Below are 14915 nucleotides of genomic sequence, written 5' to 3'. Positions count from 1 at the left end.
TTGGTTTTACTATAGACACAACTAAGCTGTGTGCTAAGGAAAATGTTGAAGTGAAGCTAGTAAATGGGGGTCACTGCATCAGGGAGGCAGTGGATCTGTATGGACTGCGGATGTGCAGAGGTTGAGGGACTGGGCACTCGAGTATAGCCCAGTGAGGTGTGCAAAGAGATTGGATGAACCAGTGCCCCGTGGCAGAGCAGGACTCTGGGGGTAACAATCTCCAGAGATATAGACCCAGGTTCTCTCTGCCCTGCCCCACTTAGAGAGCCAAAGGAATAGAGGTGAAAATTGCCAGTCTGCAAAGGGGAAGCGCAGGGTTCCCAGAGCGGGGCCCTTGTATTGCCAGCAGCTGGTAGGGTGGGGCGAATTTCCCTGTCTGGGCACAGACAAAGCTCCCTGGTGCTGTAAGCAGTCTGTAGCTATTCACCCTGTGTCCCTTAGGTAACCCCCGACAGGGTCACAGCATCTGATTTAGGTGAAAATGGGAAATCTGGAAAATCACCATTTGGTTGCTCTGGTTATGGGGGTGAGGCAGTGAGTTCAGAATTAGGGTTAGGGTAAGGGTTGGACTTCAAGATAGTGGGCCTTCATCCCACTCTGTCTAGTCCCTCCAGCCAGCCCCCTCACTTCTCGCCTCCAACCAGCCAGGTCTCTCACCCTCACTCCATCCAGCCCACCAGCTCAGCCCTTACCCCCACTCCATCCAGCCCCCAGCCAGGCCCTCACTCACCAACTGGGTCCCTCACTCCAACTTCATCCAGCCCTCCCAGCCAGGCATCTCATCCCCCAGCCAGGCCTCTCACTCTACCTCCATCCAGCCCCCACAAAGCCAGCCCCCTCAGCCCCATTCAAGTCAAAACCCCGTTGATTTTGGCAAAAACTGGAAAAGCCTGATTTTAGTGGTGAGTTTTTCCAGTTTTCCCATTTTGACCCTGTCATGCTGGTATGGGATGCAGCTAAGAAAGCCAACCTCAGGCCAGAATACAGGGCATGTACCCTAGACTGGTGGTAAATTCTATTTGATTTCACCAAGTCAGCAATAAAAGTGTACTCTTGGTTCACTACATTAGATTTACCATAGAGTCACAAGTAATTCCCCTAGGGTCTCTAGCCTCTGTTTATCACCAAGGCAAACTGGACTTTGTGATAAAAGGTTATTAAAACCAAAAATCACATACACTAGGTTCTTCCAATCCCAAAGGATCGGCCACTTACCCACAGGTCATAAGATGCTCAGGCTCTCACCAAAAAACAACTCTGAGACCCAAACTTTAGTAAACTAACCAAAGATTTATTAATTAAGAAAAAGAAATGAGGGTTATTAAATGTTAAAGCAGATAAGATACATTACTGATGAATCAGAATACATGAGTCGAGTTGTTAGTAGAGGTATAATGTCTGCTGATCCTCTACCACTCTTTTACAGTCCTTTTATGAATCTTTCAGGACATCTCATGGCAGTTTCTTGAGAATCTCAGTCCTATGGCTAACACTCTTCCTGTTTAGAGTTTCAGCAGATCAGAGATGGCAGGATTGCACGCAAGGTCCAGTTCTCTGGCAAGCTAATAGGCCTCTTCACAGAAGCTCTCCCAGCAGGGGCTTTCCTCTGAGGCAATGCAAATAGTTTGTGAACCTCAATTGTAAAACCAAGGACCTTTGTTTTGAAGTTAACCTTCTATCCCCATGCATACGCAAATAATCCAGTTACCTTCATTTGCTTGAGGTAATTGCTGGACATTCATTATAACAGGGATAAATAATTGAAGACAATATAGTTAATATAATTAGTTTCATGCAGTATACACATCTTTGATCTTAAGGTTGACTGAGCACAGGATACATGCATAATATAAAGAGGCATGAAAAAGATTTAGCAACTACAAGCTAATTTGGTTACACTGGTACATCAAACACCTTTGATATAGAAGACAAATACAATTAGCATCTATTCTTTGATTATCAACACACATGAATGGGCCTATGTCTGTTATCCCCATTTAACATTCCTTTGTTACTTCCACACAGTAAATTTACACTCCTCGAGGTCCTGCCCATGCTGGCCAGCTGTCAGCTCCACACCCTCGTCCATTGGGTTCCGACCAGAGCTGGTGCCAGGGGCCATCCATAGTGGAGGCAGGGCCTAGCTGGGTGAACAGCTTGGACTAGAGAAGCAGGGAAGTGTGCGACCTTCTAGTTGATTAATAATAATGATTAATGAGGTGTTGGGTGAGTACAGGGCCCACACAATGGGGACTCCACACATAAGGGTTTTGCTCTTCCTATGGCTTGGAAAAGAAGAAATACATCATCCCCCCACAGAGCGAGGTCTACGCTTGGCCCATGTTCGTAAAGTATCTTTGCCCTTCAACTCCATGTATGCAGCATAGGTGAGATGCAGCCACTTCTTGGGTGGAAAAGGTCAGGAACAACCACACAGTGGCACTGCATGGGGAAAGCTCACCTGGTGCTGAGATGCAGCCAGCTCTGGGGTGGGGCTGCTGGATGATAGACTCACAGCGACAGTGCTCAGGGAAGACTCGCCCCATGCTGAGGACCTGTGTGTGTCCCTGCTGCCGTCTGATGGAGGGAATGAACCCCTCTCAGTGGTTGGATATTGTGTGAGAACCCAGCACCTGCTAGAACACAGAGCACTGCCTTAGTGCTGACAGCCCCTGCCTGGGATTTGCCACGTGTCCAACGGGCTGGTGCGGGGACTTTTAATGTGACCTCCTCTTAACACCCTTAAGCTTTGTTTGTCAGGGTTTGGGGGCTATGTGTGTGGTAGAGAGATCTGTGTGTGTGTATGTGTGTGTGTGCTGTGGGAGGGCTGCGGGATGGGCACAACTCCGTGGAAGGCTGTGTGTATGTGTGTGGGGAAATATGTGGGGTGTGTGTGTGTTGGGGCTGTGTGAAAGGCTGGGGGATGGGCTCTCCCTGGGTGTCCACAGATCATTCAGGGATCAAATCCATACCAACTGCTCCCACCCACTCCAGAGACCACGTCCCAGGTACCCAGTGGCTCAGAGAGCAGATATCAGCTCCCTCTCACCCTATCCCTTCATAGCAGAGGTGGGAGGAGGAGGCTGAGATCTCACAGCCAGGTGGGTTTTCACACATAGCTTTATTCTTGCTTTGCTTCTTCCATGTCTGCTGCACTGTTCTACTGTCCACCCCACACTGCTCCAACCACTAAACTGGCCATGCACAAACTCAGGCTGGAAATTGGTGTCTAACCAGCAGAGGAGGGAGGTTCTGCAATAGCCTCACAACAGGAGTTGTTGGTGGAGCAACTTCATTAGGTTTGAGGGAGAGACAGAGAAATGTACGAGTGTGATTGCATGATGGGGCTTCCCTTTTTTTGGTTCTGTGTCTTATCAACAGAGGGGAGAGGTTCTGCAACAGCCCACAAGAGATGTCATTGCCAGTTACTGAGTTCAGCTAAAAACCAGTTTGAAACAGTTTACCCTTATTTCCAGTCTTAATCCAGATAAGATTTCCAACCTCCTTTCTCCTCAAGGCCTTTCCTCCCTAACTCTTCCTCTCCTTCTTGCTGACCAACAATTTTTCCTTTGCACTTGGGCTCACATAGGCCCTGCTTTTTGAGATAATACTGGTACCTGGGGTGGGAAGGGTTTTTAGCTGAAGTCAGTAATTGGCAATGACATCACTTATTTATTGAAGGGTATAAAATAAATTCTTAAAAGCTTAATTCCTAATACCAGCTGACCACATTGGAGCATACCAATATGGATCTAAGTACCCTGGGTTTAGCCCATTTGTAAATATCTTGATCAAATGTTTATAAATGCTTTGCTACTGTTTGGATATAGTAAATTGCTTATTTTTAGGCTTTTTAAGCATGTTTTTGAGCACTGTAAAAATATCATTTGGCCTTTGGATGTAATACAGTAATTTATGGTTAAATTAGTGTTGTAATATTATTGTGCATAAATAATAATAATTCTAACATCCATTCAATTCCAATGACTAATTAACATGGTGGGAAAAGGCACTCTGTTTTAAAATTCAACCCCTGTCATCTCTTTGATTCAGGTGTTAGTGCTCGCAATAAACATCCTCCAGTTCTCCCAGTAATTATCCAGTAAAACCATCTCATTGCCCCAGTATAATGCAAGCTGTGAATTTAAACCAATATAGTTAAAAGTGCAAATGGCTGTGTGGATGTTCTTAATTCAGTTTAAACCAGATTACTCTGGTTTAGTTTAAATTGATTAGGAATAGGTGTATGCTGACTTGAAATCAGCTAAGGTTGCATTAAGTTATAGCAGTTGCTAAGGCCTAAATTGTTAAGCATGCCTATTAAACTTCCTTACGCTGCCCAGTAATTCTCCACTGAAGAGCAGATTTACATTTTAAACAGACAGGCAGATAGATAAATAGAAAAGTAAGTGTAAGAATAGATAGATACATATGGCTTGGTTAAAAACAAATAGAAAAAATGCTTTAAAACATTTTTGGGTGGGCTCTTTTTCTCTTTCATAAAGAAGCAAGAAAAGAAAAAAATATTTTACAGTTCCTTTATAGATGAGATTCTGATCTGTTACGTATTCTCTGCACTCAGATGATCAGAGCAGATACTTGGATTTGACTGGAACCTGGAATTTATATAGGACTATTTTAATCAAATCTGAAAATACATGGAAAATATATGTATTTGATTTAACATTTCCAATCTCTATATTTGAATTGTACCAATCTGATCTATACATTAATATCATATACAGTTACTGCTAGAGGGTTTGAATTTAACCTGGAAATTAGTGTAATATATCATTCTTAACCCAATATTTCAACTGATTCTAGAAATATATCCTATATAGAAACAATAACTCAATATTTTAGTCAGCTCTAGAGTTTAAAATAAAACTACAATATAATATTTTAACTAAATCTAAAAATATATTTATTTTTTAATTTAACATTTTAATAAAATATATAAATTTGTATACATTAGCTTAATATTTTAAGCATTTCTAGGAAATATATCACTATTAAGTTAATATTTTAATAAAATCAGGAAATTAGTACAAAATGTACTTGTGAAGATGCGGTTCTGGCGGGACCTAACTGAGTGTGCCAATTCAGGACCAATTGCTCAAACAGGGCGGTCACAGCCCAAGGCTGGGGTTTTTTCACCTCTAAGGCAAACCAAACCAGCCAGACAAAAAGGACTTCGGTTTTACCCCACTGGCTAACCACAAGTCACACAAGCAATTTCCTTAGACACTCCAGTCTCCCAGTATCACCACCAGTGCCACCCATCCTGGGGAAGAATGGTTATGAAAACCAACACCCCAGTAAAAGAAAAAGGTTCTCTCAATCCCAAAAGACCAAGCCCCAGACCCAGGTCAATATACACCTCAGATCTTACCCACAAATCACACTGTTGCCAATCCTTTAGAATCTAAAATCTAAAGGTTTATTCATAAAAGGAAAAAGATAGAGATGAGAGCTAGAATTGGTTAAATGGAATCAATTACACACAGTAATGGCAAAGTTTTTAATTCAGGCTTGTAGCAGTGATGGAGTAAACTGCAGGTTTAAGTCAAGTCTCTGGAGAACATCTCCAGCTGGGATGGGTCATCAGTCACTTCTGTAAAGTTTCAGTTTGTAGCAAAGTCCCTCCAGAGGTAGGAAGCAGGATTGAAGACAAGATGGAGATGAGGCATCAGCCTTATATAGGCACTTCCAGGTGTAAGAACACTTCTTTGTTCTTATTGTGGAAAATTACAGCAAAATGGAGTTTGGAGTCACATAGGCCAGCCCCTGCACACCCTGCTGAGTCACAAGGCGCATCTGCCTCCTCTCAATGGGTCAATTGTGTAGCTTATGGTCCTTAATGGGCCATCAAGCAGGCTAAGCAGAGCTAACACCAACTTGTCTGGGGTGTTTCCCAGAACTGCAGCACCAATTTGAAATACAGACAGTATACAACCAATACTTATAACTTCAACTACAAAATGATACAGACATACAGACAGCATAATCATAACCAGTAACTCATAACTTGGTCTTAAACACCTTATATGACCCCCTTTACATAAGATCTGGTGCCACTACAGGACCTTGGTTGCAACCCATGTTCTGTATGGTCCCAGTTTATATCAATAACGTCACAGTACTTATTAATTTAATATTTTAATACAATGTAGACAAAAGTATTATATAATTCTTAATTTATTATTTTAATGAAAAATAAGAATATATCATTATTCATTTATTTTAGTCAAAACAGGCATTCATATTGTATATAAATATTAGAGTAGCATGTTTAACAAATCTGGAAAATATCACAATATGTACTTATTAATTTAATATTTAATTAAATCTAGAAATTAACATGATATATAAATATTAATTTAATATGTAAAGTGAATCCAGGAATCAACATATTATGGATTTAATGAGTTAATATTTTAATTGAATATAGGAATCAATGATATATAATTCTTAATTAATAATTTTAATCAAAATTCAATTTAACATCATATATAATTATTTATTTATTTAAATTTAAAGTAGAAATTGATAACATACATAATTCTTAATTTATTATTTTAATCAAAAATAGGAAATGATATATAATTATTAATTTTACATGTTAATCAAATTTAAAAATTAATATATCATGTGATTATTTATTATACATTCTGAATCTTGTAATTAATATAATCTATTGCTCGTAATCCATTATTTTAATCTAATCTGGAAAATATAATGTGTAAACTGTTTAGGGCAGGGACTGCCTTTTTCCACGGTGTTTGTGCAACACCTGGCACAATGAGATCCTGGTCCGTGACTGGGGTTCCTAGGTGCTACCATAATAATAACAACTAATACAATATACAATAATCAATAAATCATATAATTAGCAATTGACTCTCAACATTTCACATGTAATGACTGATTACAAAATTTAATCATATTGATATTAATAGAGTTTTTTTTTTTAATATCAGATCTAGATTTCCCTTCTGCAGAGCTGTTAGGGCCAATCCATGATTGATGTCATCTTTGTATCTGTCCAGACTCAAGGTAAGGAATTTTAAAAAATCCTCTTGATTCAATTCTGTGTCATCATTAGTTAGAGCAAGGGAAAGATAGGGGGTAAAATTTTCCAAGGTACTTAAATTGTTTAGGAGTCTAATCCCATTTCCAAAAGGGATTTAGGGCCAGACTTTCAAAGGTATTTAGGTGCCTAAAGATGCAGCCCTAGCCCAGTCAATTTCACTTTAGCCTTGAAGCGCAGCATTAAATCATCTCACCCTGCTTCTCTGAGCATCACTTGCTGTGATCCTAGACTGGTTCATAGAAGCGTTTCCAGCTATGGAAGGATGAGCAAGAGTTTGTTGCCCAAACAAGACAGCTGGACGAATTCCTCAATGCAGGATCTTCATCCAGTCCTGAGGGTTACAAACACAGAATAAACCCAGCTTGCGTGTCAGATTCCAGAAGGAGTTTGAAATGTGATACGTTGAAATAGAGAGCAGGACTCTGAATGTGTGTGTCACTGCTGCCCTGTGTTCGAGAGAATGAGCCCTGTTCTGTGTGTGCATGAGAAAGACATAGACAAAGGTTACTGCCTGCTACTGGAAGGGAGGAGACTCGCCTTACATGTATGTGTAGGGGTGAGCGTGCACATACTATTCCATAGTACTGTAACCACTAGACCCCTCTCCCCTCACAGACCCCTGGGTAGAACCTTGGTGTCCTGTTGATTGTTTCCTTTCAGCTCCAGGGACCCCTGATAAATCCTCCCAATGGCACCACCCCGATGTCCGAGTTCATCCTGCTGGGTTTCCCCTCCCTGGGCCAGCTGAGCCACACTCTCCTCTGTGCCCTTCTCTCCATCGCCTATACCGGGACACTAGCAAGCAATCTGTGCATTTTGTGGGATGTGCTGCAGGACCCCCACCTCCAACATCTGCCTATGTACATACTGCTGGGAAACTTCTCCTGGCTGGAGATCTGCTATGTCACAGCCACGGTGCCATGGATGCTCTCAGATCTGGTGTCCCCTGGCATCCCCGTCTCCTTCCAGGCCTGCTTCATGCAGTTCTACTTCACCTTCTCCATGGGAGCCACCGAATGCTTTTTCCTTCTGGCCATGGCCTTCGATAGGTACCTGGCCATCTGCCACCCCCTGCACTATCGCGTCCTCATGTGCCCCAAACGTTGCTGGGCCCTAGTAGCCTCCTGCTGGCTCTCTGGCTTCCTGTGGTTCATAGTGCCTGTTGCCCTCATCTCCCAGCTACTAGTAACTTTCACAGTCCCCCCTCAGGGCCTGACAAGCCCAGATTGTCAGGCCCGTTACGTAATTTATGATCAATCTGAAGAGACAGGTACTGGGTTTTCTTATGGACAGCAGAGCCTTTGGTTACAGTATTACACAGACATTTTTCATATTGCATTACTACCCAAACAATACAGAGGATGAACAGGAAGAAAATAATCCATTTGACAATTGTATGGAAGAGGCCAATAAACCATGACCCAAGGTCTACGAAGAGGTCCTCAAAATTAAGGGTATGATCAAGAGATACAGTGTGGAAAACAACAGCTGCATTTTGTTTATACACATGTCATCCTGATATCTTGTTTTTCTCACTTCTGAGAGAAGCCAGTCTATCTACACATTATCTACACAAGGTCAAAACAACTTCTCACACAGCTCTTTTCTGCTCACCTCACACAATCCTCGCTTCTGCAAATCTCGCATTATTAGGACTCCCTATTCTTATCCAAAATGTCAGGTGTTATTCTAGGGGCACTGACTATAAATCAGTTAGGTATACCAGGTGGTCTAATTTCCCAGATGTCTTGGTGAATAATTCAGTCTAACATGCATCCTCCCCATGGATCCATCAGGATTCGGTATGTGGGAGTCCATACACCCCTAACCGGTCCATATGCTTGGGAGGAGCACTGTGAATGTTCACACTTCCACCCAGAAAGTGTCCAAGTATGTCTCCATGACCACAGATCAGATGGTACTCCTGATGTGTCTGTAAGGAAAGTGGGCCAAGTCTAGCACTTAAGATCATTCCGAATGGCCATCAGCTGGTCATTCAGGAAATCCTGAATTTCTAACCCACTGCAATGCCTACCCAGCCTCAGTGATATTCAATACCATCTCTCCTTGGTGTAGTACTATATCACATCTGTTATTTAACTATTCTCAGGTACTTTCAATAGGCATTAACATTAATAGCACAGGAGGGGATGTATTACAGGGGTAATAGTGTAATGGAGGACATGGCAGGGGCAACAAGGTGCCTTTGGTACTTGTCATTTAAAATCCAATTAGGGAGAGCAATACATGCTGAAGGATTTATCCAGAACACAGGGCACAGCCTGTAGAATAAACCTCAAAATCCAATCAATACCACATTCCCAACCATGGGTCCCACAAATTTCTTCCTACCAGTGTATAATTATTTGTTTCTTCACCAGGGTCAGTTCTTAATGTCCTTTCTAGTCAGGAATTCCTGAACTTTGGCAGTGTCAGTGGAGTGTTCCTTCTTCTTTCCCAAAACAGTCGTAGTTCAGCATCCTACAGGGGAGAGGTTACCAGCACATCACCCTGTAATGGTTTTGCTTCTTCTAGAAAAATTCAAAGGCACAGTAGATCTGTCAGTGGACAAGGGAGAGGTTACTAGCACTTCACCTTGTACTTTTTCCCTGCTGTCCAGAAGGCACAGCAGAGCTAGAAGGAGAAATAGGCTAATCATCAGTAGGAGAATCTTCTCGAGGTGGAGGGGTTTTTTTGCAGTGAGAATCATGGGTCCAAACAGTCAGTCTTTGGCACTTCACAGTGGTGTTGGTAGTCAACAGGACTTAATAAGGGCCTTTTCAGCATGGAGCCAAAGCAGTCTTTCATTGGTGGACCTTTACATAGTTCTCCTAGTTCCAAGGAGTGGCAGGGCTGCTAGGGTCTTTGGGTAGCGCTTCTTTACCTGTGAGAAAAGAAACCTAACACATTTCATTAGTGCCTGGCAGTGTTTTGCAGATCTCAAAGCTGTTTGGGCACATTCAAGCCCCCCCCTCCTTTTCTTGGTTGTCAGCCAAGTCTTAGCTGTGAGCAGTGTCCTTGAATGGGGCCAGTGTCTTATCTTTAGCCTGAGCTTGGTAGCTATTTTTTTTCCAGTTAATTCATTCTGTTCTTTTTCCTTCTTCCCTTCTTGGCTTCTTTTAACTTACAAAGGAAACTTCCACTCTTCACTTATACACCTTTTCCCAACAATGAACACATAAACATTGCCATTATACAGTACATTAGCCTTATTATTCAATGTATGCCACATATTCCCTTCCACTAGAATAACTTTATTACAGAGCTTTGGAGCAAAAAGCCAGGACAAGCACACCCACTTTGAGGAGTTCACTCAATACAACCTCTGGTGTCCAATAGCTTCCCACCATTCCCAGCCCTCTGGCTAGAAATCTGAGGTAGCCAGAAGGATCCCATGTACAATATGGGGAGTGGGTTAACTTTTCATGTCCTTGCTTACAAAGACTGTTGGTATGCAAATTTTAAAAACAATTTTTTTAATTAACAATCTGGCCAATGAAGTTTCTTTTTCTTACTTAAGCAAATGTGTTAGACTTTAGTATATCACATTGTCCTGATTTATCCAAACACTTTGTATTCCAAGTTGAATAAAACAAGTATCTACATTTTAATGCATCCTTTCTGTTTGATTTTAAACTAGACTATCTTATGACAATATGAAACACAACAATTCTGGCCACAAGATAAACACCACAAGACAGGACATAGAACACAAAACATAATTCCTATTGTGCCAGTAAATGCATGGTACGTTGAATGCTGTTCAGCTGGCATCAGTTTTCTCTGATTATCTGAAAGATAAAAAACAGAGGTCTGCCCTTCTTCGGCTTGATAGTAACAGTGAAGAGGGCAGCTCCAGAGTCCAGAAGACAAGAATAAATGGTTCCTCTTTGACATTCCTTTTTGAACACCGGATAGGGGCCATTTACTTAACATATAATCCAACGGGCTATCTTTAGAGGGTTTACCCAGAGACCCACCCATCTGTCTTTTGACACTCAAACAGAGAATTACGCAGAGAGCAGAGGAAATTATGGTCTAATCCAGAATTTTCTACCTCTATTACACTGACCGCTACAGGGGACGGGACAGAAGGATCTCAATTCGACCTCAGAGCTTCATCGCATGCAATGGCTTCAACCCTGCGGAATTACAAACAAGAGGCTCAGTTCCGCCCACACACCTAACGTCCAAATGAACAGAGTAGAAAAACAGTAACCAGTTAATTAAACAGAACAGAACCAGAACCAGATAGTGAACCAGAACCAGACAGCGTTTCCTTATTCTATTAGGACTCACCTTATCGGAGCACAAACCCCAGGGGCCGTGAAGTGAGGAAGAAAGGTTAAACACCCCACTGGCACCGCTCCTAGTTCTCCACAGCCGTCCGGAGTCCGATGTCCAAGCTAGGAGAGTCCTGTCTGGGGTCGCCAGAAACTGTTACCGAAATATCGGATCTGCCTAGCTGAGAGCCAATAACAGCCTGACAGGAATAAGGAAAAAATGCTTTATTCTGCAGAAGAAAGGAGAGCCTTGTACCTTGCTCCGAAAAACTCTATTCCATACAAATTTTACAAGCCTTTTATACACTTTTAGACAAAGACTCTTGCATGTTAACACTTGATTGGTAGGTGTCAAACCCCGTATTTCTGTTATCTGCTTAGTAAAAACTGGTTTGAAGCAAGTTTTCTCTGCTTTGAGGCAGAAAAGAAAAGACAGTTCAAAAGTTCAGGTTACTGTGTACATGAGGCTTCTGCTTGTAAACTGTTAAGGGGGCCACTAGTAACTTTCACACCCTGCAGCATGTGAGTGCAGGTCACTTGCCAGGATTAGCTGGGTGTATCTCACTTAATCATTTCCCTGCAATTGCGGGGGCCGCGGGCACTGGTGCCCCTCAGTCCGTCCTGTTCTCTGCCTGTGGCACATCATAGTTTAGCCTCCTGAGGGCTGTCCTACTTTGCTCTAATTTCAGTTGCTGGGTGGTGTTGGTGGCCTGTGATCTACAGAAGGTGAGATTAGAGATCTGCTGGTCCCCTCTGGTCTTAAACCCTAACCCAGGACTCCAGATTCCCAGCCCCCTGCTGTAACCCACTCAATCCCACTCCTCTCCAAGCACTAGGGATAGAAACCAGGAGTGCTGACTACCCTTTCTCCACTCTCTCTAAACCACTAGACCCAACTGTCACCCCTCCCTGAGCTGGAAAAGAATCCAAGAGTCATGGTTCCCAGTCCAACTCTCTGACCAGTAGACTGTGCACCCACTGCCTGTGCTGTGTCAATTAATGAACAGAGGCTGTCCATCACTGTGGGGTTTCCATTCAGTATCTTTCACAGGAGTTAGACCATTTAATAAATCATCCAGACCAGAGTGCAAATCCCTTGGCGGAATTAGCTTGCTCTGGGTATTGATGACTTGGGCCGCTGGGGAAGTGTGCTGCCAGTTCCTGCTTGAAAAGTTGCAGCCAGGCAATTAAAAGTAAAAGTTATCTCGTCTCTGAGAGAGCGAAGTTCAGATCTCAGTGCTAGGAGAGGGGTGTGGGCTGTGCGTAAGGATTGGGGGGCTCAGGCAGAGGGGGGAGCTGAGTCTTCCAGGTCCATTCAGCTTTGGTATCTCTGTTAACCTGAAGACTGCCAGTCTGTAGCCAGAGGACTGATGAAGGGTTCCCTTGGTTTGAAAAGGCTGCCTGGTGTTGCTGCAGATATGGCCTGAGGACACTGCGCCCCACAGGGGTGGAACAAGCCGCCTCCAGGAGTCTGGCTCAGCTGGATTCACTGAAGGGAGCCCAGAGAGAGATAGGGATCGCTGGCGCCCGAAGGCCCAGGTTCAGAGCCACAGAAGCCTGATCCCATGGAGCTGTGTGAATTCTTGGGGCCAGCCAAGTAACGGGAAACTCCCAGGAAATTGGGCATAGGCGACTCCATGACAGAGCCTCAGACAGATCAGCCCTTCTCACAGAAAATGAGTGACCCAGTAACCATTAGCCCAGGGGTCAGAGTAGGGCCAGCTCTAGTTTTTTTGCTGCCTCAAGCAAAAAAATTTTTGGTTGCCCCCCCACTCCAGCCCTGGGCTCCCCTCCGCACTCCCCTACTGCCCCATGTTGTGTATTTGGTTGTCAAGGTTTTTGTTCCCATGGCAACTGAGTTAGATTATTAGGGGATAGCCTAGCCAGCTTCAGCCAGTTAGGTGAGTTCTGTCTGTAAATAAATGATAGTTCTGTTAGCTGTCTGCTGTCTGGCCTCAAGTGATTTCTTCCTAAACCAGCTGCCCCCAAGGATATAACACCCCAACCCTGGGCTCCTAGCCCTCGGCTTCCCCCCTACACACCTGCACTCCCCTGTTGCCCCGGCCTTGGGCTCATCCCCGCAACCTGCATCTTCCTGCTGTCCCAGCCCTGGGTCACTGGTAACTTGCTCCCAGGGCAGGTCATTCAGCAGGAATTTTGGATGTGCACAGAACACAGACAGGATTGGTTCCCATAGGGTTACAGAACTGCAGTAAAGGAGAACAATTTTCAGCTTGTGTGATTGGAGGATATCTGGATGCATATTATAAGGGCTGGTCTACACTATGGGGGAAAATTGATCTTAGATACGCAACTTCAGCTACGTGAATAACGTAGCTGAAGTCGAAGTATCTAAGATCGAATTACTCACCGTCCTCACAGCGTGGGATCGATGTCCGCGGCTCCCCCTGTTGATCCTCGTCTAGATGAGACGCGATATATCGATCCCCAAGCAATCGATTGCTACCCGCCGATATGGCGGGTAGTGAAGACGTACCCTAAGACTGCCTTACATAAATGAGGAAACTTTGAGGTGCCTTTATTATTCTTTTGTTCCACTCTTTGTTTCTATGGGGTATTGACTAATGCAATATCACTGTCTTCCTTTTAAACAAATAAAACTTTTTAAAAAAAGGAGCAATAGCTGTTGAAAATAGCAATTCCAGTCCTAAAAACCACTGAGAAGCATTTCTTGCTTCTTCATTTCTTATCCTAACTTTTCTACAGCAAGTTACAGTGGATCAGTATATTTGATTTGGGAGAAATGAAGAAACAGCTGCCCAAATTGAGCCTGAGCACTCCTGAATTTTCTGGGTGTTCCAATATGGAAGGCAGGTGCTAGATTCCCTTTCTGAATATTAGCTAAATCTGGAAAGGAAAAGTTAATTTCTGCTTCCATGGCTCAGAAGTGGAAATCCTCCTATGTGCCTGGTACTGTATCTAAAGCTGCAGAAGTCCCCTAGCAGAGCCTCCCCTTCCTTACTTTTCATTGTAAATTCTAGTGGGATCCACGTACCTCCCTTGCTAGGCTTCAGATAGAGAAGTGCACTGTCCAATTAGTCCACCCAATTCCTTCTTTGTGGGCTGCAAGGTGAGGTCACACCAGTATCCCTAATGCAGTCTGGGGAAGTGGTCTGAAGGGGATATCTGGGGCAAAGCCTTCTACTCCTTGGGCACTCTTGTTCCCCATTCGCAGTGCCCCACCTTTCGACTCGCAACATGGAACTCCTACCTCACTCCTTACCCCTCCCTTTCCTGTTGATAGCTGCCAAGGAATCCTGGGAAATGTAGTTATTTCCCTGTTCCAGGGCTAGGTCTATAGGCAGGGAGCTAGGCAACGAACTACAGCTCCCAGGGTCCCGTGCGTTCTCAGCTCGCATGCTGGATCCCTAGCTGCTCTGTGGCTCTGCTTCTGCAGGGTTGTGAGAGGGGAGGAAGTGAGTTAAAAAAAAAAGCATGGCCAAAATGCTGCCCCCTGGAAATTGCTGCCCCAAGCACCTGCTTGTTTTGCTGGCTCCGAGAGCCGACCCTGGGTCAGA

General features: G+C 43.7%; 1 protein-coding gene across 1 annotated transcript; it reads left to right on the top strand.

Annotated features, from left to right (window-relative positions):
- Positions 1-7026: 7026 nt before the first annotated feature.
- LOC127032130 (olfactory receptor 11G2-like) lies at positions 7027-14802 on the top strand. Its single transcript, XM_050919155.1, has 3 exons — positions 7027-7056; positions 7754-8363; positions 14795-14802. The coding sequence occupies exons 1-3, from the start codon at positions 7027-7029 to the stop codon at positions 14800-14802; spliced, it is 648 nt and encodes a 215-aa protein (XP_050775112.1).
- Positions 14803-14915: the final 113 nt, after the last annotated feature.

Source organism: Gopherus flavomarginatus, chromosome 12, assembly GCF_025201925.1.
Source record: "Gopherus flavomarginatus isolate rGopFla2 chromosome 12, rGopFla2.mat.asm, whole genome shotgun sequence".
Classification (NCBI taxonomy): Eukaryota; Metazoa; Chordata; order Testudines; family Testudinidae; genus Gopherus; species Gopherus flavomarginatus.
The sequence above is the reverse complement of the archived record's forward strand: the minus strand, read 5'-3'. Positions and strand labels throughout refer to the sequence as shown.

Excerpts from the sequence above, each read along its gene's own strand:
- LOC127032130 (XM_050919155.1), top strand. The coding sequence starts at position 7,027 with ATGTCATCTTTGTATCTGTCCAGACTCAAG. Across the intron at positions 7,057-7,753 it reads TGTATCTGTCCAGACTCAAG|CTCCAGGGACCCCTGATAAA; the intron begins GTAAGGAATTTT and ends GTTTCCTTTCAG.